The sequence below is a fragment of the Gorilla gorilla genome, chromosome 18 (genome assembly GCF_029281585.2).
Source record: "Gorilla gorilla gorilla isolate KB3781 chromosome 18, NHGRI_mGorGor1-v2.1_pri, whole genome shotgun sequence".
NCBI lineage: Eukaryota > Metazoa > Chordata > Mammalia > Primates > Hominidae > Gorilla > Gorilla gorilla.
The window spans coordinates 4,882,577-4,906,070 of record NC_073242.2 but is presented as its reverse complement, the minus strand read 5'-3'; the positions used below and the strand labels follow the sequence as shown (position 1 = coordinate 4,906,070).

At 58.8% G+C, this 23,494-nt stretch overlaps 2 protein-coding genes across 2 annotated transcripts; both read left to right on the top strand.

Moving 5' to 3' along the window:
* Positions 1 to 2,628: 2,628 nt before the first annotated feature.
* Positions 2,629 to 10,108, top strand: LOC129527753 (putative serine protease 29). Its single transcript, XM_055366631.1, is given in 9 exon segments — positions 2,629 to 2,817; positions 3,851 to 3,981; positions 4,259 to 4,338; positions 6,260 to 6,466; positions 6,631 to 6,665; positions 6,667 to 6,812; positions 6,907 to 7,172; positions 9,539 to 9,690; positions 9,815 to 10,108. Coding segments are annotated over 9 exon segments (1,365 nt in total). The 3' UTR covers positions 9,974 to 10,108.
* A 1,598-nt stretch (positions 10,109 to 11,706) lies between these two features.
* LOC101143453 (uncharacterized) lies at positions 11,707 to 22,733 on the top strand. The gene is made up of 6 exons (XM_055366630.2): positions 11,707 to 12,459; positions 12,543 to 12,596; positions 20,735 to 21,012; positions 21,107 to 21,372; positions 22,111 to 22,274; positions 22,358 to 22,733. Exons 1-6 carry the CDS (start codon positions 11,707 to 11,709, stop codon positions 22,520 to 22,522), a joined length of 1,680 nt encoding a protein of 559 aa, XP_055222605.1. The 3' UTR covers positions 22,523 to 22,733.
* The last annotated feature ends 761 nt before the right edge of the window (positions 22,734 to 23,494 follow it).

Sequence of the window (23,494 nt, the reverse complement as noted above, 5' to 3'; positions counted from 1 at the left end):
ATCCAGATGTTGAAGCCCTAACTCCCAGTGTGATGGGATCAGGAGGTGGGTGCTTCGGGAGGTGAACAGGGCACTCGTGCCCTTAGAGAAGGGACCCCCAGAGAGCTCACTCATCCCTTCTAGTACTGGAGGACTAGTACCAGTGGGGACACAGCTGCGGGGGCTCCCTCATCCACCCCTAGTGGGTGCTGACCGCGGCCCACTGCATGGCACCGTGAGTGGCTCACCCGGAGGCCCGTGGTGGGAGATGTGGGTGGGAGGAAGCGGAGGGGCCATGCAGTGTGGCGGGGTGGTGTCCTGGGGCAGGAGGTGGCTCAGGTTCCAGGTGACACTGAGCCCCTGGACGTTATTTCTGCTGCACTGGGGGCTGGGCCCCCCTGCCCTGAGAAGCAGCTGGTCTCTCCCAGGGATGCATGAGAGCCACAGACATACAGGGTCCAAACTGGACAAGTGACGCTCTGTCGCCATGATCAGCTGATGAAGGTGGCCCAGATCATCCTGCACCCCAAGTTCAATATGAGCCTGTCGGCCCCGGCAGCAGGGGAGGTGCAGACATCGCTCTGCTGAAGCTGGAGACCCCCGTAACGCTGTCCGAGCTCATCCACCCGGTCTCCCTGGCCCCCGACTCACTGATGCTCCTCCCGGGGATGAAGTGCTGGGTGACCGGCTGGGGGACCCTCGGTAAGATCAGGGGAGGGGGGCGGGGAAGGACCGGGCAGAACTCAGGCAGGATGCATGGGGATGGCAGGGGTGCGCCTGGGCCACAGGTACGCTGCAGGACCTCGGGCCGCCTGCTCCAGGCTACCCCCTTGGGAGGTATCTTTAGTTCTTGTTTAAACCTTGGAGACAGCTGCAGGAGCTGGACACCATTTTTCGGTTTGCAACTGTCTTGTTTTTTTGTGATGGAGTCTTGCTGTGTCCCCCAGGCTGGAGTGCAGTGGTGCAATCTCGGCTCACTGCAACCTCCACCTCACAGATTCAAGGGATTCTCCTGCCTCAGCCTCCCAAGTAGCTGGGACCACAGGTGCACACCACCACACCCGGCTAATTTTTTGTATTTTTAGTAGATACAGGGTTTCGCCATGTTGGCCAGGCTGGTCTTGAACTCCTGACCTCAGGTGATCCACCTGCCTCGGCCTCTCAAAGTGCTGGGATTACAGGCATGAGCCACTGCGCCTGGCCTCGGTTTGCAGTTGTCAAAGCGAGTGATACATTTGGATGGCAGGACTCCCAGGGGCTGGCCAAAGATTTGTACCCAGGGCCGTGCCTTCAGCCCATGGCTGTCTGGCCTCGCTGCCCAGGCATGGTCTCTGTCTGTACTTTTCCGATGGAAGATCCTCGGGTGACAGTGGGCTCCTGTTTCACTTCCTGGCCCTGTGCTCTCGGGCTGTTCAACTGTAGATTCCTTGCTTGTTCTGAGAACTCCCTTTGTCCACATGCCTGGCGTTGAGGTGGGGAAACTGAGGCTGGGGGGCATGGGGAAGGGTGTGCCCAGGGTCACGGAGCCACGCCGTGCTTCTCAGAGAGGCTCCCGGGCCTGCTGTTGCCGACCTGACCTGTGTCATTGGCCACTCGTAGTTTCGACCTTGGTAACCGCAGGGGAATCGTATGCTGGACTCGGCCCCTCAGTCCCCATGAAGAGCCGGGGCTCTGAGTGTTTTCCTCTGGGACTTACGTACGATGATGAGAATCTCACGATGTGGTTTCTCTTCCCAAAAACCCTCTTTATGGCGGTTGTCAAAGACAGGCCACTGCACCTCGCTGCTCCCCAGAATCACAAGACCCCGCCAGGGCCAGATCTGGCTTATTCTCTTAAAGAGGTCTGGCAACCAGGTGCACTGATTCATGCTCATAATCCCAGCACTTTGGGAGGTCCAGACAGGAGGATCACTTGAGCTCAGTTCTAGACCAGCCTGAGCAACATAGCAAGACCCTGTCTCTAAGAAAAAAAAAAAAAAAATGAGCAGGGCGTGGTGGGGAGCGCCTGTATTCCTAGTGACTGGGGAGGCTGAGGTGGGAGGATTGCTTGAGCCCAGGAGGTCAAGGCTGCAGAGAGCTATGATCATGCCACTGCACTCCAGCCTGGGCAAGAGCTAGACCCTGCTGCAAAAAAAAAAAAAAAAAAAAAAAAAAATGGTGTGGGTTTGAGGCTCTCTTCCAGGAGGCCTTCCCGGCTCCAGGTGCCTCGCCGGCTGTTTCCAGGCCCAGAATGTTGCAACTTTTCTTCTTGACTGGCAATAAAGTAGCGAGATCTTCCAAAAGCCAGAACCCTGAGCAGCTCAGCCTCTGCCCCCGCCCGGGGTTCCCATAGCCCAAGGATGAGCTAGCTGTCCTCTCCCCAACACCCATCCCAGGTTGGGACAGAAGGCGCAGCTCTCAGTGTGACCCACGACTTCAGTGTGGCTGTTGCTTCTTTTCTAGATGGCTTTTTCTCTTATTTGTTGGAGCTCCCGTCTTTAATTTTGGGAATGTCATGTTCTATAGCACTGCAGCCCTGCGATTCCCTTCCGGCTTCCGTTGGAGCTTGAGTGTGTTGTTTCTGCTGAGTGGGATCATGAGCCCAAAAGGAGCTGCCAGCCCAGGCTCCCTGGCAGATGGACGGAGGGCCTGAGCCCACCAGGACCAGCCATGCTCACCCAGTCCCTCCCCACAGCGCCGCTGCCCCCGGCCCCCGACCTGCAAGAGGCCGAGGTCCCCATTGTGAGGGCCCGAGCTTGCGAGAGGATGTATCACAAAGGCCCCACTGCCCACGGCCAGGGCACCATCATCAAGGCTGCCATGCCGTGTGCAGGGAGGAAGGGGCAGGGTTCCTGCCAGGTGAGACCCCGGCCCTCTGCCCTCAGCGTCGGCTGTGGGAGCTGCTTTGCCGTGGGGCTGTCCCCTGACTGTCCTCCCCATACAGGGTGATGCTGGGACCCCCCGGTCTGTTACCGGCTGGACACCTGGCTCCAGGTTGGCGTGCTGAGCTGGGGCGTGGCCTCCAGGCATGGGGACTACCCTGGTGTCTACACCTGGGTGATGACCTATTCATCCTGGGTCCGCCAGCACGTCCCGCTGGAGCGTTGAGGAGGCTTTGATTGCTGGGGAGCGGACCTGCCCTCCTGCCATCCCCGCCGGGCCTCCCCTCTGCTCCTCCTCCCGCCTCCAGGCCCTGTTCCTGCCCACCCCGCCTGGCCCCTGAAGTACCCCGTCCTTCCCTGACCTGGGGGTGAGGACACAGCGGCAGGGGAGGCTCAGAAGCTGGTGTCCTGTGGATGTGGGCGAGGGAGGACGCACTCAGGGACCTTGCCTCCTGCCTGGGTCCGCCATGCTATTAAACTGTGTGAACAGCAGCCTCTGAGTCTCTGATTCTCTGATGTGTCCTGAGCCGTGGTGGGGACTTCCTGGTACACATCTCAAGGTTCTGGAGGGCTCAGGGCCAGCCTCGAGTGACTGCACCTTCACGCTGGGTTGGGGGCCAGTGGGGAGGGCTCCGCTTCCCGGAGGCAGCCCCTGGGCAGCTCAGCCTCCCCGCCCGGGTTCCCACAGCCCACGGATGAGCTAGCTGTCCTCTCCCCAACACCCATCCCTGGTTTGGACAGTTGTTTGCTCATTTCCCTCATTCCCCCAAATCTGTGACATCAAACCCAGCCTTGCTGCACCCCAGTTCAGACCCGGAGCCGCACTGCGGGGCCAGCAGCCTGAGCCTGCTCCCTCGGCCGTGTCTCCTCCTTGGACCTCCTGGAGTCTCGGGGTCAGCTGAGGACATCGCCTCCCTGAACTGTGGGGTCTCCGTGGAGCTGGCTGCCCTGGAATTTGGGGGACCCCAGCTCTGCCCCTGAGCAGCTACCCCCTCACCCTTCCTCTCCAGGCAGAGGAGCCACTGTGGGTGTGGGTCCCCATGGCTGCCCCTAAGACCCTGAACGGGACACAGTGGTCCTGTCATAGCCACAGCCACAGCCTGCGCACCACGAGGCCCTGTGGTCCCAAAGCCCCTGCCTGGTGAGCTGTGGCCACTCTCACTTATCTGGGAACAACACTCTCCGTCCCCCACTTTTGGGGGAGACGGGAGCACCCCCCTGCGTGGGCTTCCTGGAGCCGCAGGGAGGCCCTGCCTCCACCCTGCTGAGTTCCTCCTGCTCCCTGGGCCCCTCGGAAGCAAGGGATCCACTTCCCCCTGGAATCCACTGACCACCCCCCCGCCAGGGTCTCCTCCACAATAGGGGCCTGAGGACAGCTTCCTCCGGGGTCTCTCTGAATCCCCTCTTGGCCCCACCAGGATTCCGGATTCTTCCCACAGCCCAGGCTTCCTGGGACCCCGGGGGGGCCTGCATGGGGCCACCGGGCCCTTGACCCCAGGTGGACCTGGATGTCCCCAGACTGCACATCAGATCAGGTTTCTGTTATCAGGGGCATGCGGAGAAACGGCTGAGAAAGTTCAGTGAAGAAACGCCGGGGAAAACACCGTGGCGCCCTCTCTCCAGCTCTGGGTGGTTGGCTGCCTCGTCACCTCCCCCGCCAGCCTCCAGGCTGGGGCAGGACGGCTTCACTCTGAGATGGACGAGGTAGGGGGTGCCGGTGCCGAGAGTGGCTGCCTCCACCCCCGGGCCTCAGCGGGAGGGTCCCCCTGGGTGGCCTGACGCTCTCAGGCCCCGCCGCCCTGCGGTGGCTGTGAGTACCAGATGGGATCGTCTGTCCATCCGCCCGACCGGTGAGGGGCCGGGGGACCACTGACCTCCTCACCTCCGGCAGAGGAACTTCTGGCTTTTAGTGCTAACTGCCCCACCCCAACTACATGTGCCTCCAACTTGGGAAGCCCGAGGTGTGCGGCGGGGGTGGGGGGCACACAGAGATGGGGGAGGGGCTTAAGACTGGAAAAAACGATTTAGGAAGATTTTGGGGGCAGGTGGGGGCCCAGGCCAGAGAGGGATGGAGGAGTAGGGACCATGCGGCCTCAGGGAGCACGAGGGTCAGGCTCCCTACACTCTGGGCAGGATGTGAGCCCCTGAGCCCACTTTCATTAGCTCCGGCTGGGGTCCCAGCACCCGCTGGTGGAGGGACGGGCCTGGAGCTCCAGGCCTTTCTCAGGGTGCCTGTGACCTCTTGGTGGAGGGGCCCCAGAGGAGGAGCAGCTCTCACCGAGGCTGGGGACAGACGGCCCAGGCTGCAGGACGTGGGCACGCTGAATCCTCCAGCACGGGACAGCCAAGTCCCAGTCTCCTCCTGGGTCCTCCCTCCCTCCTCCCTACATCTCTCCTCTCCGTCCCTTCCCTCACTGCCTTTCCGGCGGCCTCTGTGGTTGCCGGTCCTGGCTCTGTCCCCGAAGCCCCCTGCTCCCTGGGAGAATCACGGCTTTGGAGCCACCACACCTCTGAAGCTCTTGCCCGAGACCCAGGGTGCAGCCATGGCACGTCCAGGATGGCATTTCTGCCCCTAGGCCCCTCTGGTCAGCACTGCACGGGTCTCTCTCCTGTCTCTGGGGCATAGTGCTCCTATGGTCCCAGCTACTTGGGAGAGCTGAGTGGGAGGATCGCTTGAGCCCAGGAAGTGGAGGCTGCAGTGAGCTGTGATCATGCCACTACACTCCAACCTGGGCGACAGAGCCAGACCCTGACTCAATTGTGTCCCGAAGGCCGCTCTGAGGATGGAGGACCTCACCCCAACCACACCCAACATGGAGGTGTCTCCACGTGCAGACCCCAGGCTGAGCCAGCCGGAGGACATCTGGCCAGAGTGGGTTTGGCCAGTTGCGGTGGGCACCATCATGGTGGGTACCTCGCTGGGACAATCTGCTGGGCCTGTGGCCCCTGTCCCGGGAGCGAGCCGCACCTCCGCACGGGGCCACCCGTCACCTTCATAGGGTGCTGCAGCTCATGAACTGCTGGAAACTGTCCTGGGGACCCCATGGTGGGAGCAGAGGCTTGCCGCTGCCTCGGGCTCCTTCCTGAGCTCCAGATCTGAGATTTTTCCAAGGGCCCTGCCCTCCAAACCGGCCCTATGATGCTGTGATGTCCTCGTGGAGGAACAGGCAGGCTGGAGGGTCCCAACCCCGCCCCGGCCGCTCTCTGCCCTCACCCTCTCCTCTTACCCCTGTCCTGCCAGCCCAGGCTGCGGGGTGGGTGGAGACTTGGAGTGTGGGTGGGAGAGAGAGTGGAGGAGAGGGTGAAGAGACCTGAGGTCACCACAGGGCCCCACCCTCCTGCTGCCCTCCTCCTGTGGCTGAGGATAAAGGGGCTCCGAGGGGCCGGGGGAGAGAGCAGCTGAGTCCCGGCACCGTAAGGGCACCGTCCCCTCCCTGATGCCTGCGGGCGGCTCCTGGCCCCCACCCCTGACTCCGGGTCTGAGCCCCCAGCCCGCACCCCACGCCCTCCACCCCTGACCCCGGGTCTGAGCCCCCAGCCTGCACTCCACGCCCTCTCCCTGCAGTTGCTGCTGCTGCTGTTCCTGGCCGTCTCCTCCCTGGGGAGCTGCAGCGCTGGGAGTCCAGGTGAGTCCCGACCCCACACAGCCCTCCCTTCCCAGGGGCTCTGCCAGCCCCGTCCCCAGGATCCAGGGGACACCTGCATGGCCCAGCTCCTGCCCGAGGGCAGGTGCGGGGTGAGGCTCGGGTGGCACAGGCCGGGCTCCCTGACCTCCTTCAGTTGTTCCCAGCGCCCGTCCCCGAGAATGACCCGGTGGGCATCGTGGGGGGGCCACAGCGCCCCCCAGGGGAAGTGGTCGTGGCAGGTCAGCCTGAGGATCTACAGCTGCCACTGGGCCTCCTGGGTGCCCATCTGCGGGGGCTCCCTCGTCCACCTCCAGTGGGTGCTGACCGCCGCCCACTGCATTTTCCGGTGAGTCCTGGGCCGGGGACCCCACCGAGGGGAGGCGGGAGTGGGGCTGCCCCATACCAGGTCCCTTAAGTAGCCTGGGTCTGTCCTCCCCCAGGAAGGACACCGACCCGTCCACCTACCGGATTCACGCCGGGGATGTGTATCTGTACAGGGGCCGGGGGCTGCTGAACGTCAGCCGGATGGTCGTCCACCCCAACTACTCTGTCTTCTTCCTGGGGGCAGACATCGCCCTGATGAAGCTGGCCACCAGTGTGAGAACAACAAACACTCTCGCAGCAGTCGCCCTGCCGTCACAGTCCCTGGAGTTCACTGACAGTCACAACTGCTGGACCACAGGCTGGGGCATGGTCGGCTTGTTTGGTGAGAACCAGAGGGACGCAGGGTGGGCGTGCGGGGGGGGGTCCTGGGAAGGCTCATGAAACACAAGCCCTTGGTTTGCACATTCTGGGGTTTCTCTTGCTAGGGTTGGGGTGCAGGGTTCAGGTGAGCTGCCCTGGGGAATTCAAGCTCATAAAACAGAGGGAGCAAAGAAAATGAGCCTTTGGGGTGGGTGGCAGGAGGCACCGACTGCGCTGTGCGTGTGTGTGTGGAACACGTATCTTACCCATAGACATGTTGCAAGACATTTTCTTCATTTCGTGGAAAAGAAAATGGGTTCAAAGAGGGCACGAATTTATCCATCTGTCCATCCCTCCACTGAAGGCTGCAGAAACCCTGAAGCTTTCTTCCTTTCCTGCTTCGGGCCTCTGTTCTTTGAAAGGCAATACCTGGGGCTGTTCTAGAGCGCGTAGGTCCCACCTCCCTTTTCTAGAGTGTCTGCGTAGGTCCTGCCTCCCTTTACTAGAGAGAGAGAGAGTGTGTGTGTGTGGTCCTGTCTTCCTTTTCTAGAGTGTGTGTGTACGTCCCGCCTCTGTTTTCTAGAGTGTGTGCATAACTCCCGCCTCCCTTTTCTAGAGTGTGTGTATAGGTCCTGCCTCCCTTTTCTAGAGTGTGTGTGTGTGTGTGTGTGTAGGTCCTGCCTCCCTTTTCTAGAGTGTGTGTGTGTGTGTGTGTGTAGGGTCCTGTCTCCCTTTTCTAGAGTGTGTGCGTAGGTCCTGCCTCCCTTTTCTAGAGTGAGTGTGTGTGTGTGTGTGTGTGTGTGGTCCCGTCTCCCTTTTCTAGAGTGTGTGTGTACGTCCCGCCTCCCTTTTCTAGAGTGTGTGGGGGTCCTGTCTCCCTTTTCTAGAGTGTGTGGGGGTCCCGTCTCCCTTTTCTAGAGTGTGTGCATAGGTCCTGCCTCCCTTTTCTAGAGTGTGTGGGGGTCCCGTCTCCCTTTTCTAGAGTGTGTGCATAGGTCCTGCCTCCCTTTTCTAGAGTGTGTGTGTAGGTCCTGCCTCCCTTACCTAGAGTGTGTGTGTGTGTGTAGGGTCCTGTCTCCCTTTTCTAGAGTGTGTGCGTAGGTCCTGCCTCCCTTTTCTAGAGTGAGTGTGTGTGTGTGGTCCCGTCTCCCTTTTCTAGAGTGTGTGTGTACTTCCTGCCTCCCTTTTCTAGAGTGTGTGGGGGGTCCCGCCTCCCTTTTCTAGAGTGTGTGGGGGTCCTGTCTCCCTTTTCTAGAGTGTGTGCGTAGGTCCTGCCTCCCTTTTTTAGAGTGTGCGCGTAGGTCCTGCCTCCCTTTTCTAGAGTGTGTGTGTGTGTGTGTGTGTGTGTGTGTGTGTAGGGTCCTGTCTCCCTTTTCTAGAGTGTGTGTGTAGGTCCTGTCTCCCTTTTCTAGAGTGTGTGCGTACGTCCTGCCTCCCTTTTCTAGAGTGTGTGCCGTAGGTCCTGCCTCCCTTTTCTAGAGTGTGTGTATGTGTGTGTGTGTAGGGTCCTGTCTCCCTTTTCTAGAGTGTGAGCATAGGGCCTGCCTCTCTTTTCTAGAGTGTGTGTGTAGGGTCCCATCTCCCTTTGCTCCCAATTTAAAAGGTATTGGTGGATGGGGTGGTAGGGTGGTGGGGGAGTGCGTGCGGTGACTCACACCTGTAATCTCAGCACTTTGGGAGGCCAAGGTAGGAGGATCACTTGAGCCTAGGAGTTCAAGACCAGCCTGGCCAACACAGGGAGACTCCATCTCTACAAAAAATTAAAAAATATATATATTGGCCAGGCACGGTGGCTCGCACCTGTAATCCCAGTACTTTGGGAGGCCGAGGCCAGTGGATCATTTGAGATCAGGAATTCAAGACCAGCCTGGCCAACATGGTGAAACCCTGACTCTTCTAAAAACACAAAAATTAGCTGGGCGTGGTGGTGGGTGCTTGTAATCTCAGCTACTCAGGAGGCTGAGGCAGGAGAACTGCTTGAGCCCAGGAGGCAGAGGTTGCAGTGACCAGAGATTGTGCCATTGCACTCCAGTCTGGGCGACAGGGTGAGACCCCATCTTAAAAAAAAAAAATTAGCTGGGCATGGTGGTGTAGGCCTGTGGTCCCAGCTACTTGGAAGGCTGAGGCTGGAGGATTGCTTGAGCATCGCTGGAGCCTGGGAGGCGGAGGCTGCAGGGAGCTATGATTATGCCACTGTACTCTACCCTGGCATTTCCCTTCTGGGTTCCTGCAGCTTTAGAGGTGGAGCCCCTTTGACTCCACCTTAGGCTGTGTAGGCTGAGCATCCCAGGTCCTGAGCTGAGGCTGGGGGCAGGGAGGGGTCCTGCCATGGTGCTGGTTGGGGGACCCTCCTGAGCCGCTCCCGCCACCCGTGGCTTGTCTCTGCAGATATGCTGCCGCCTCCTTACCGCCCGCAGCAGGTGAAGGTCCCCACACTGAGCAATGCAGACTGTGAGCAGCAGACCCAGGATGCTTTTCCTGGTGCTGGAGACAGAAAGTTCATCCAGGATGACATGATCTGTGCCGGCCGCACGGGCTGCCGCACCTGGAAGATGAGACCTGGCGCCTCTCTCCTGCCATCTCTTTTCCTGTCTGCGGCCCCGAGGCTGGACTTGGATGTGCAGGGTCCTGGGTCTCTGGTCAAGCTGGGCCTTCTCTGCTCCACAGGGTGACTCAGGCGGCCCCCTGGTCTGCCAGAAGAAGGGTACGTGGCTCCAGACGGGAGTAGTGAGCTGGGGATTTTACAGTGATCGGCCCAGCATTGGCGTCTACACACGAGTCCAGACCTATGTGCCCTGGATCCTGCAGCAAATGCACCTCTAAGCCCCAGGCCCCTCCCAGCTCCCCAAGAATCCAGTTCCTTCCTCGTCCTGGCCCCTCTGCTCCCTGAGCCTTCCAGCACCCACCTTCTCTGCTCCTCCATCCCACATGGTCCTCACTCCCCTTCACCTTTTCAGACCCGTCACCTTCCTCCCTCACACTGGGAGGAGGAGGCATGGAAGGTGCTTTGAATGGGGGTGAGGTTAGGGATGGAAGTCCTGGAGCCAGTTTGCAGTATCGTCTCGTTAAACTGTTAGCAAGGCAAACCAGAAAGTGGCCAGTGTGTTCCTGAGTGTGGGTGCGGCTGGCGGGCAGTGACTGGGGGCTTCCTGACGTGGGTGCATCTGCTCTGGAAGGTTGCACTGTAGAAATGGCTGCTCCAGACCAGACATTCTTTGGTGGTGGAGGGAAATGATGAATGGGGTGGCAAGAGCAGGGGAAATATTCTCAGTGATGACTCTACTCTTGGGGGCCCAGCTCCCAGCCCAGCCCTCCACTAAAAGTACAGGTCAGCCTCATTACCAAATTTCATCCATCTACCATCCGTCTACCCATCTACCCATACTAAATCCATCCACTCATCCAGCCATCCATCCATCCATCCATCCATCCACCCACCTATCCACTAATTCATCCATCCATCCATCCATCCATCCATCCATCCATCCATCCATCCACCCACCTATCCACTAATTCATCCATCCATCCATCCATCCACCTATCTATTGATCTACCCATCCATCCACCCACCCACGAATCTATCCACTCATCCGTCTGTCCATCTGTCCGTCCACCCACCCACCCACCCATCTAACCTGCCCAGCTCTGCCCAGCCCTGCCCAGCCCTGCCCAGTGCCTACCTGCAGCCCTGCCCAGCACTGCCCAGTGCCCACCTGCAGCCCTGCCCAGCCCTGCCCAGTGCCCACCTGCAGCCCTGCCCAGCCCTGCCCAGTGCCCACCTGCAGCCCTGCCCAGCCCTTCCCAGTGCCCACCTGCAGCCCTGCCCAGCCATGCCCCGTGCCCAGGGCATCTCCAGGGTGTGGCACAGGAGGCTTCTGAGGAAACCCAAGCACGGTTTACATCCCTAGTTGCTGGGCCACTGTTTGCCCCAGGGCATTGGAGCATTTAGCACTGAGACTTCCCATATGGCCGCCCTGTGCCCGCCTCGCAGGTCTGGGACTAGGGCTGGGTCAGGGAGGCTGCTGGGCTGTGACGGGGCACCAGGCATCCTCAACCTGAGATGGGGAAGTCTTCATTCTCCTTTCTCTTGCACCCCCCACCCCCAAGGTGAGGGTCAGGTGAGGCTGAGAAGGCCCCTGAGCACCCAGAGGGGCAGCTACACTTTCTTGCTGGAGAAAGGGGCTTCATGGAGAAGCTGGCCCGGGAGGGGGTCTGAGTCTGGCCCCTTCCAGCTTCACACCGTGAGTGAAGCAGCAGGGATGTTGTCTCTCCCGGCAGGTCCCTCCCACCTCACCCGGAGAGAACCACACAGGGCAAGGGCTAGATGTCTGGGCTCCCCAGTAGAGAGGAGGGGCCTCTGTATTCAGACAGTGGGGTGCGGGGGGAGATTAGGGACAGATCAGAACTGTGGTGAGGGCCCCGTGCCTAAGGCAGGATGCAGCCTGGACAACGGCACAGAGCCCGCCACGCGCAGGTCCCTTTTGCAACATTGCAGTTGGAGGCAGACCCGGGCGGGTGCTGGGGTGGGTGCTGCAGCAGCTGGCAGTGTGCCAACCATGCAGAGGCCCAGAGACCTGGGCCAGGGCCAGGAGTGGGTCTGCAGGCCCTTCACCCACGTCACCTGCTACCCGATGGCTGTCCCCAGGCCCTTCACCCACGTCACCTGCTACCCGACGGCCGTCCCCAGGCCCTTCACCCACATCACCTGCTACCCGACGGCCGTCCCCAGGCCCTTCACCCACGTCACCTGCTACCCGATGGCTGTCCCCAGCACCCTCACCCACGTCACCTGCTACATGATGGCCATCCCCAGGCCCTTTACCCACATCACCTGCTACCCAATGGCCGTTCCCAGCACCCTCACCCACGTCACCTGCTACCCGATGGCCGTCCCCAGGCCCTTCACCCACATCACCTGCTACCTGATGGCTGTCCCCAGCACCCTCACCCACGTCACCTGCTACCCGATGGCCGTCCCCAGGCCCTTCACCCACGTCACCTGCTACCTGATGGCTGTCCCCAGCACCCTCACCCACGTCACCTGCTACCCGATGGCCGTCCCCAGGCCCTTCACCCACATCACCTGCTACCTGATGGCTGTCCCCAGCACTCTCACCCACGTCACCTGCTACGTGATGGCCGTCCCCAGGCCCTTTACCCACATCACCTGCTACCCAATGGCTGTCCCCAGCATCCTCACCCACGTCACCTACTACATGATGGCCGTCCCCAGCACCCTCACCCACGTCACCTGCTACACGATGGCCATCCCCAGGCCCATCACCCATGTCACCTGCTACACGATAGCTGTTCTAAGGCCCTGCCACAGGGACAAAGGGGCCACCCTGATGAGGGACGGGAATCTCACTGACGTTGCCCCCCCTGCTCATAGAGGATGCAGGCCCACGGAGGCGTCCTGTGCCTGTCCCTGGGTCACCTCAACGCTGTGACCCACCCTCTCCTGGGTCTGACAGCCTCTGGACAGCCCCTGGGCAGAGCCGTGCCCCACAGGGACAGGCTGAGGGGGTCTGCCACTGTATTCTTCCCACTGCTCTGCCGGGAAGGCCCGGGATCTGTCTGCTCCCCATGTCTACCACATGTGCCCCGAGCCTCATCTAGTGAAGCTCTGGGCCACACCGTCATGCCCAGCTAATACTTAAATTTTTGGTAGAGACCAGGTCTCACTATGTTGCCCAGGCTGGTCTCATACTTCTCAGCTCAAGCAATCGTCCCCCACTCGGCCTTCCAAAGTGTTGGGATTACAGGTGTGAGCTACTGCACCCAGCCAATTACTTCAATTTTTTTAATTTTTTAATTGTTGTGGGTATATAGTTGTATATATCTATCTTGCATGGTTTTATGTGACAATTATACTAAATCTTCAAGGAACAAATAATCCCCATTTCAAACAAACTCTTCCAGAGGCTAGAAAAAAGAGAGGAATGTCCTGACTGATTCGATTCCATGAGTGTCGCCTGCAGAACAAGGCTGGACTAATAGAGCGCAGGAAAACTTCAGGCCGAATTAACTCACGAACATTGACTCAAACATCCAAAATCATTAACAAGCTGACTCTGAAAATGTGCTCAGAATTACAATAAAACCTAAACAGGTCTAAACCAGGCGGGTTTAACGCTTGGGAAATCTAACCGTCTAATTTGCCAGTTAACGGAGCAGAGATAAACAAGCAGGTGATAATCTAATCGATAAGTATTTGATTCTCTGGGTTGATCAATTCAACCACCAACTGCAATAAAACTCTTAGCAAATTTCGCAGATCTCACCCAAGCTCAAGGCAAACATTCTACTTAACAGTGGACCGCGGGAAGCCCCTTCTGTGAGTGAGGGATGGGTAGGGAAGGCCACCCCTCCCCCTGCCCAGCTCAGTGCATGCCGCCCCGGGCATCACATACATGAAGAGAAACAGGCCAGGTGCAGTGCCTCACGCCTGTCATCCCAGCTGCTCGGGAGGCCGAGGCAGGCAGATCACCTGAGGTCAGGGGTTTGAGACCAGCCTGGCCAACACGGTAAAACCCCGCCTCTACTAAAAATATGAAAATTAGCTGGGCGTGGTGGCACATGCCTGTAATCCCAGCTACTTGGGAGGCTGAAACAGGAGAATCACTTGAACCCGGTGGAGCGGAGGTTACGGTGAGCCAAGATTGTGCCACTGTATTCCAGCCTGGGCGAGAAGAGTGAGACTCTGTCTCAAACAAAAACAAAAAAACCGAAATGAAACAAAAAACAAAGAGAAAGGAATAAAAAGCGTCAGGGTTGGAAAGAAAGGGACTGGGTTGCAGTGTCTGCTGACAATGCAGTGACAACCAAGGTCACCTGCAGACAGTGTCAGGGCACGAGCGCAGCAAGGCAGCTGATCCACACCAACGCAAGACCAACAGCTGGTGATACACGGGGCTTCTGGGCCGGGCGCGGTGGTCACGCCTGTAATCCCAGCACCTTGGGAGGCTGAGGCAGGAGGATGGATGGAGCCAAAGCGTTCAGGACCAGCCTGGGCAGCATAGTGCGTGTATCTCTACAAAAACATTGTTTTAAGCCATGCAGAGCCTGGGCAACATAGCAAGACCCCATCTCTACAAAAAATACAAAAATTAGCGGGGTGTGGTGGCATGCACCTGTAGTCCCAGTTACTCAGGAAGCTGAGGCAGGAGAATCATTTGAGCCCAGGAATTTCAGGCTGTAGTGAGCCAAGATCTTGCCACTGCACTCCAGCCTGGGCAACAGAGGAAGGCCCTGTGTCAAAAAAAAAAAAAGAAAAAACAACCCCAAAAAACCGTTTTTATCAACAATTGTATTGGCTCCAATGTTTGTTGAAGAAAATTGCTTTTTGTTCATTTAAAGCTCTAAGCAATACTTGTCATCAGAAATGAAATTTACCCACTAACTTCTGAAGATTCACCTACTGACCACCCTCATGGACCTCCTACACGTGACTTCCCCAGCAGGAATATCATCTAGACACAAATTGTCTTGCTGGCTGGGAAGACGCCGAAACTCTTGGTTTAGTTTTGCCTCCACACCACTGCGGAGGTGAAAGAAACAGATTTTGTCGGATTTAAGTTGAAAGCACAATATGAAGTCTCATGATTTCAGAGGAGAAAGGGCCACCATATCCAAGACCATGTGAGGAAAAAAATAACAAAAAAGAGAGCCCCGCCCACCAGAAGCGGCAACGAATCTGTCATTGGCCCAGGTATGGAAAACCACGCCCATGCTGGTCCCCACATTCCACCTGCCCCCAACCCCAGAGCCGGCTCCACCCTGGGCTCCACTGTGGCTCCCGGGGGCTCGATTCCAGCCCATCCCAATTTCCAGTGATGTTTATTATTATTTATTATTATTATTATTTTGAGACAGTCTCGCTCTGTCACCCAGGCTGGAGTGCGGTGGCGCGATCTCGGCTCACTGCAAGCTCCGCCTCCCGGGTTCACACCATTCTCCTGCCTCAGCCTCCTGAGTAGCTGGGACCACAGGCGCCCGCCACCACGCCCGGCTAATTTTTTTTTGTATTTTTAGTAGAGACGGGGTTTCACCATATTAGCCAGGATGGTCTCTATCTCCTGACCTCGTGATCCACCCACCTCGGCCTCCCAAAGTGCTGGGATTGCAGGAGTGAGCCACCGCACCCGGCCTCAGTGATGTTTATTATTATTAATTATTATTATTATTTTGAGACAGAGTCTCGCTCTGTCGCCCAGGCTGGAGTGCAATGGCACAGTCTTTGTTTACTGCAACCTCCACCTCCGGGGTTCAAGTGATTCTCCTGCCTCAGCCTCCTGAGTAGCTGGGATTACAGGCGCCCACAACCATCCCAGGCTAATTTTTATATTTTTAGCAGAGATGGGGTTGCACCGTGTTGGCCAGGCTGGTCTCAAATTCCTGACCTCAGGTGATCTGCCTGCCTTGGCCTCCCAAAGTGCTGGAATTATAGGTGTGAGCCACTGGGCCTGGCCTCCAATGATGTTTAAAAGATCAAATCCGGCCAGGCGCAGTGGCTCACGCCTGTAATCTCAGCAATTTGGGAGGCTGAGTTGGGTGGGTCACGAGGTCAGGAGATCGACACCATCCCGGCTAACATGATGAAATCCTGTCTCTACTAAAAACACAAAAAAAACCCCAAAACAAACAAAAAACAACAACGCCGGGCGCGGTGGCTCATGCCTATAATCCCAGCACTTTGGGAGGCCAAGGCAGGCAGATCACCTGAGGTCAGGAATTTGAGACCAGCCTGGCCAACACGGTGAAACCTGTCTCTACTAAAAATACAAAAAATTAGCTGGGCGTGGTGGTGCACGCCTGTAATCTTAGCTACTTGGGAGGCTGAGGCCGCAGAATCACTTGAACCCGGGAGGCGGAGGTTGCAGTGAGCCAAGATCATGCCATTGCACTCCAGCCTGGGCGATAGAGTGAGACTCCGTTTCAAAAAAACAAAAAACAAAAAACAAAAAAAAAGAAAAAATATCAAATTCCTTCTCTTAAATTCTCTTCTGCTTAAACAGTGAGTCTGGTTCCTGCTTCCTGTTATAGGGCCTGGCTCCATATAGCTGCAGCATAGGCAGCTCCCAGAGGGAACAGAGGATGCCTGAGCCCATGACTGGCCTGAGAGATGCAACTGGAATCTCGTTCCTTATTCAGGTCCCCTAACTTTTTTTTTGAGACAGGGTCTTGCTCTGTCACTCAGGCTGGAGTGCAGTGGTGTGATCATAGCTCCCTGCTCAACCTCCTGGGGTCAAGTGATCTTCCTGCCACAGCCTCCCCAGTAGCTGGGACTACAGGTGTGTGCCACCACACCTGGCCAATTTTGTTGATTTTTTGTAGGGATGGAGTCTCACTTTGTTGCCCAGGCTGGCCTTGAACTCCTGGGCTCAGGCGGTCCTCCTGCCTCAGCCTCCCAAAGTGCTGGGATTACAGGCGTGAGCCACTGCTCCCAGCTCCCAACAGTAAGTGTTACTGACGTTTTTCCACTCCGCCTCATTTTTTTTTCCTTTTTTTTTTTTTTGAGATGGAGTCTTGCTCCGTTGTCCAGGCTGGAGTGCAATGGACCATTTCAGCTCACTGCAACCTCCACCTCCCACGTTCAAGCGATTCTCCTGCCTCAGCCTCCCAAGTAGCTGGGACTATAGGCGCGCGCCACCATGCTCAGGTAATTTTTGTATTTTTAGTAGAGACGGGGGTCTCACCATGTTAGCCAGGCTGGTCTCGAACTCCTGACCTCAAGTTATCTGCCTGCCTCAGCCTCCCAAAGCGTTGAGATGACAGGCGTGAGCCACGGTGCCCAGCCTGCGCCCCATCTCTTGTCACCTGTATCAGTGTCCTGAGGCTGCTGCACAAAGTGCTGCAAACTGAGGGGCAGAATTGTATTCTCTCTCAATCCTGGAGTGTCAGCAGGGCCGCTTGCTCCAGAGGCTTGGAGGGAGGGGCCGCTCCATGCCTGTCTCCTCGTGTCCGGCGTTGCTGGCTGTCCTTGGCTTGCAGCCACATCACTCCCATCCCTGCCTGCCTTCCCCGGCCTTCCTCCACAGCTCTAGGTCTCAACCCCCTCTCCTTTCTCTTATAAGGATGCCTGTCGTTGGATTTAGGGCCCACTCTGATTCCAGGATGATCTCATCTTGACATCCTTAATTACGTCTGCAAAAGCCTCATTTCCGGATCAAGTCACGTTCACAGGTCCTGGGGCTCAGGCTTGAACGTATCTTTTCGGCAAATGCAGTTCAACTCACCACGTCACCCGGCTCCTGACCCCAGAGGTATTTTCCTCCTTCACCTGCATGTCCTGTAGGAGCCTCCCTGTGCAGACACAGCACTGGGCAACTTCTAGAACCTTCTCCACACAACAATGCCCAATTTTGGCCGACCTCACATCTGATTCCAAGTAGAAATCACCGAATAAAAGATAAAAGGAAAGTGTCACCTGCATCCTCCACGTGAGAATCCGACGTTCCTGCCTCTGCACAGGGCGAGCTTGGCTCACCCAACCTGGACTCGGCTGGGGCCCAAGGGCTCCTTGGCCTCTCCTGGGCAAGCTTGGTTCACCCAACCTGGACTCAGCTGGGGCTTGAGGGCTCCTCGGCCTCTCCCCCAGCCCCCCGCAGCCCAGGACCCCTGACTGTAGGCTCCAGGCCTCCCTGGAAGCCCTGGCCACGCTCGCCCTGCGGCCCTCAGACTGGCTGTGCTTCGCGGATCTTGGCTGGTTCCAGGCTGGTGCCGTCCCCGCCTTACCTGGGCCTCCTGGACCCTGCCTCCCGGCAGCTGGGTGGGGGCCCAGGAGAGTCCTGCACCCGTGACGCAGCTGCCACATTATCCTGGTGTCCCAGGAGAGAGAGGAATCACCAAGAAAGCCCCCAGGCTAAGCAGCCGTCCTCTCTTCTCCTCGGCCCTCTGGCCCTAAACAAGGAACCCAGGTGATCCAGACCCGAGCTTCCCTCCCATCAGCCTCTCCTGGCCTCACCTGGCTGGCCTCCCAGGCCTCCCATCCTCCAGCTGCTCTCTTGTCTCCTTCTTGCATCTTCAGATGGAGCTGCCGCTCCATGGGCCTGGGCAGCAGCTCGAAGTGGGCGTGGGCCAAGCCCTCTGGGAGTGAGGGGTGCAGCAGCTCCCAAGGCACAGAGCCAGAGGTCCTGGCCCATGATGGGTGAATGCGGCCAGGAGGGAGGGACGGGGCAGCTGGGAGTCCATCTCGGGCAGCCTGGGGCTTCTCTCCTCCCCATGCGGGGAGGTGCAGGGCTGGGCATGCAGGTGGAAGTCTGGCTGCAGAGGATTTCACAGCTGCAGGCCCAGCCTCGGGGACCCACTCCCTCAGCCTCTGGGGAATCCTGAGGCATCACCAGGAAGCTGCTGGTAGCATGGAGAGGGCTGGATTTGCTCCAGCTGGAGGACATGCGGGCACACACACACTCACTCATACACGCATGCGCACACACAGATGCACACACACGCATGCACACTGATACATGCATGCACACACATGCACACACACGCATGCACACACATACACACATGCACACACGCACACACACTCATACTCACAAGCATGCACACACATGCATGCACTCATACACACATTCATATGGACACATGCACACACTCATACACGCTCACAATGCACACATCACGTATGCACACGCTTACATGCACACATTCATACACACATGCACACACACATTCACATGCACGCACACACTCATGCTTTCAAACACATGCACGCACTTTCATACATGCACACACACGTACATGCACACACTCATACACATGCACACACATGCATGCACACACACACTTACATGCACACACATGCATGCACACTCATACCCACACACAGGCACACAAACACACATGCACACATCCTTACATGTGCACATGCGTACACACATGCACACACTCGTACACGCACACACACGCACACATACATGCACACACTCATACATGCATACACACCCACACTTACACACATGCTTACACTTACACACATGCAAACACACACGCACACACATACACACGCAGGCACAAACACCAGCATGCACACATACACACATGCACACACGCACATATACTCACACACGTGCACACACTCATATACACACTCACACACACTCGTACACACATGCACACTCATACATGCAGGCACACACATCCACACACATGCACACATGCATGCACACACATGCTCACACTCACACATGCACACACGTACACACATGTTGACACACGCATGCACACTCACATGCTTACACACATGCACACACGCATACTCACACATGCACACACACATGCACACACAGGCATGTGCACACCCCATGCCCACACACGTATGCACACACACACAGGCACCCCCCACACCCCCACCCATTCACAATGCTCCCTTGTGTTCCCACACCACCACGATCACCCTGGTTACAATCTCATGGCAAAGCAAGACTCCTGGAGGAGAGGCTGTAGGGTTGGGCCTCGGCCTCTGCTGCCCGTCAGCACCAGAACGTGTCTGCTACCTGGGCTGAAACAGGCATTTGCTGCCGGAGCCCCAAGGCACAGCAGTGGGCAGCTGGGACCCGGGAGGCTGGGCCCTGGCCTGAGAATGCAGCTCCCCACCCTCTGAGACTCCCAGCAGGTGACGGCCCCTCTCCCAGAGCAGAGTGCACCCCTCCTGCAACCTGAGGTTTGTACTGATTAAAACAGGTTCCTGGAGCCCATCCAGAAGATCTCCCTGTGTGGGCTCCACAAACTCCCTTCAAGGGCTGGAGCCTGGGCCTGGGGCGGCCACCATGGAGCAGGCGGGTCCCCTGGCCCAGGCTCCAAGTGCCTCTGGCAGGCCCTCTGGCTGATACTTTTGCACCCGTGGAGGTGTGTACAAGTGCCCGTCCCATCCCGGATGGCAGGAGAGGCTGCGGGAGAGCTGGTTACTAGGTGCTTCCTTGGCCTCTGTGGCACTGGCCACGAGAATGGGCGGCATGGCGACAACCTGAGCACTGTGGGCATTTGGGGTCGGGGGTCCTCCGCAGTGGGGCCGTCCTGTGCACCGTAGACATTTAGCCCCCAAACCCCGGCCTCTTCCCACTAGATGTGGGTGGTGTCCCCATATCCCTGACAAGCATAAATGTCCCCTGGGGGACATAGTCACCCATGGGAGCCACTGGTGTAGACAGGGAACCCGGGTACAGGACCTCTGTTGGCCCAGCAGAGGGGATGCGAGGGGCTGGGGGTGGCCCCTGTCCTCATGGTCACCCTGTTCACAGCCTGGGCTAGGAGCTATTGCCCCCACCCCGGGAAAAGAATGTCTGACTGAGCCCCACCCACTTCCTTTGCAAGGAAGAGAAAGCAGCTCCGGGAGGGTCCGGGAGGGTCCGGGAGGGCAGCTGTGGCCACAGACCACGGTGAGGACACTGACCACCGGCAGCCACCTGTGGCCTCCAGACCCAGGTCCCGCCCGGCTCTTTCCAGCCAGCCCTCTCCTCCCTGCGCAGATGCTGTGGCTGCTGTTCCTGACCCTCCCCTGCCTGGGGGGGCTCCATGTCCAAGACCCCAGGTGACTCCTGGCCCAATCCCACACTGGACCCTCAGGGACTTGGCTAGGACGGAGAGCTGACCCCCTCGTCGAGCAGGGCCTGGAAGCTCCTGGCATTGCAGGAGGGTGGGGCCCGGCTCCCTGACCTCCTTCGGTTGTTCCCAGCGCCCGTCCCCGAGAACGACCTGGTGGGCATCGTGGGGGGCCACAACGCCCCCCAGGGGAAGTGGCCGTGGCAGGTCAGCCTGAGGGTCTACAGCTACCACTGGGCCTCCTCGGCGCACATCTGTGGGGGCTCCCTCATCCACCCCCAGTGGGTGCTGACTGCCGCCCACTGCATTTTCCGGTGAGTCCCGGGCCTGGGACCCCAATGAGGGGAGGTGGGAGTGGGGCCGCCCCAGACCAGGACCCCTGAGCAGCCTGGATCCGTCCTCCCCCAGGAAGGACACCGACCCGTCCACCTACCGGATCCACGCTGGGGACGTGCATCTCTACGGGGGCCGGGGGCTGCTGAACGTCAGCCGGATCATCGTCCACCCCAACTATGTCACTGCTGGGCTGGGTGCGGATGTGGCCTTGCTCCAGCTGGTGAGCCCCGTGATCTGTGCCGCTAATGTCAGGATGGTCAAGCTCTCCCCGGTCTCGCTGGAGCTCACCCCGAAGGACCAGCGCTGGGTGACTGGCTGGGGAGTGATCAGGATGTTCGGTGCGTGTTGGGTGGAGGCTGGGGAAGGACTCGGGCTGTGGGCCAAAAACGCCGCATTCCAGGGCTCCGGGGGTGGTGGTGGGGTGGGTGAGTTCCAGAAAGGGAAGAGATGGAGCTGCTCACCGCCATGCAGCACCTCCGGCTGCTTTTCCCCACAGCTCTGTGCTGCCCGGGCCCAGAGACTCGGGGGTCCTGCGACTGCCAATGGCCACACCAAGCTCCAGACTCATTATTCAGAGGGGAAAATACTTCTCATTTTTTTCTACTTAGGAAAGGTTTTAAAATTTTTTTTTGCTGGGTGCAGTGGCTCACACCTGTGATCCCAGCACTTTGGGAGGCAGAGGCAGGAGAATGGCTTGAGCCCAGGAGTTTGAGGCCAGCCTGGGCAACATAGCAAGACCCCATCTCTAAAAAAGAAAAGAAAAAAAAAAACACCGCAAACGAAAACACCTCAAAACCAAAAGGCATTTTTTGGAGGAAAAAAAAACAGAAAAACTCATCCCTCCACTTTTCTCTGGTCCGTCCGACTGCGAGCCCTGGGAGTTTAGAGGGAGACACGAGCCCTCCCACCTCCTGGGGTCCCACACACCGTGCTCAGGCTGGGAGGTTCAGGCTGGGACTAGGGGCCCTTGGCCACAGGGGAGCCACCTTCCCTCCCAACCGGGGGAGGTGCTGGGGCTGCTGGGTCGACGGCAGGGGCGTCTCCGCTGTGCCAGCCCGGGTCACCTCTCTCCCCAGAGTCGCTGCTGCCGCCCTACCGCCTGCAGCAGGTAAGTGTGCAGGTGCTGGAGAACGCCGTCTGTGAGCAGCCATACCGCAACGCCGCAGGGCACACTGGCGACCAGCAGCCCATCCTGGATGACATGCTGTGTGCCGGCAGCGAGGGCCGCGACTCCTGCTACGTGAGTGCCCCCGGCCAGCCCTGCCTGCCTGCCCTGCTCCCACCGCAGAGCTCAGCGGTGACCCCTTTCCTTCCCTTCCTCAGGGTGACTCCGGCGGCCCTCTGGTCTGCAGGCTGCGGGGGTCCTGGCGCCTGGTGGGGGTGGTCAGCTGGGGCTACGGCTGTACCCTGTGGGACGTTCCCGGCATCTACACCCACGTCCAGACCTACGTGCCCTGGATCCTGCAGCAAGTCGGGGAGTTGCCCTGAGCAGGCCGGGCTGGGCTCCCACCTGGGTCGGCTGAGGAGGGACCAGGACCTTCCTCCTCCCAGCGATCTCCGCTTCGGCCTCCGCTGCAGGCCACCGGCTCGAGCCCGGCTTCTCTGGCTCCTCAGCGCCCAGGACCTCCCTGATGCCGGGGTGGGGAAGGGGCCGGGGAAGGGAGGGTGGGGGCCTCGCTGCGTCTCTGTCTGATTAAAGAGCTAAGAAAGAGCAGAGTGTGTGGCGTCTCTGTGGGATGGATTTGCATTCCGAGCTGCAGCCGGGTGCGGTTTGCTCAGCCACCTCCTGTTGGAGGCCTCCACATTTTGGCTATGGTAATAAAGGTGCTGAGAACATTCATGCTCTGGGCTGTGTGGACGTGGGTCTCCGGGCTCCGTGTGGACGTGGGTCTCCGGGCTCCGTGTGGACGTGGGTCTCCGGGCTCTGTGTGGAAGTGCGTTTCCTGTCCTCTGGGGGAGATACTCACAGGTGCTGCTTCAATGCCAGCTTCCAGATGAGGAAACCGAGGCAGGAAAGTCACCGGAGATGCAGGCGCGGTGGGTGGGGGCTCGGGGGACCCAGGCTGGCACGCTGCACACCGCTCCTGTGCTGGGGCCTCCACGTCCCCGGGCCCTGGCCTCCCAGGGCAGTGGTTAGGTTTAGGTTCCCGCCCCAACTCCCTCTGTACCGGGCGTCGCCATGGGTCCCAGAGCTCAGACACCACCACGCAGGGCGAGACGGGAGTGGACGGCCGCGAGAGGCCCAGCCTCCGCATGGGGTGCCTTCCTGGGGCGCTTCCTCTAAGGGCCGGGCCAGTGTGGGCAGGGAGAGCAGTGCTCTGAGGGGCTGGTGACGCCCAGAACGGCCCCGCCCCTCCTCCGCCCCATGTTCATTCTGCACCTGGACCGGGCAGACTCAGTGCCCAGATCCCAGGCTGCAGGTCAATGTGTGGTTCCGGCGTCCGCTCCCCCGGGTCCCCA

What these genes read in the sequence shown, in the direction of transcription:
- LOC101143453 (XM_055366630.2), top strand. Translation starts at nt 11,707, where the DNA reads ATGCAGAGGCCCAGAGACCTGGGCCAGGGCCAGGAGTGGGTCTGCAGG. An exon ending in GCCGCCCACTGCATTTTCCG is followed by an intron (nt 21,013 to 21,106) that starts GTGAGTCCCGGG and finishes GTCCTCCCCCAG; the next exon opens with GAAGGACACCGACCCGTCCA. An exon ending in GGGAGTGATCAGGATGTTCG is followed by an intron (nt 21,373 to 22,110) that starts GTGCGTGTTGGG and finishes CTCTCTCCCCAG; the next exon opens with AGTCGCTGCTGCCGCCCTAC.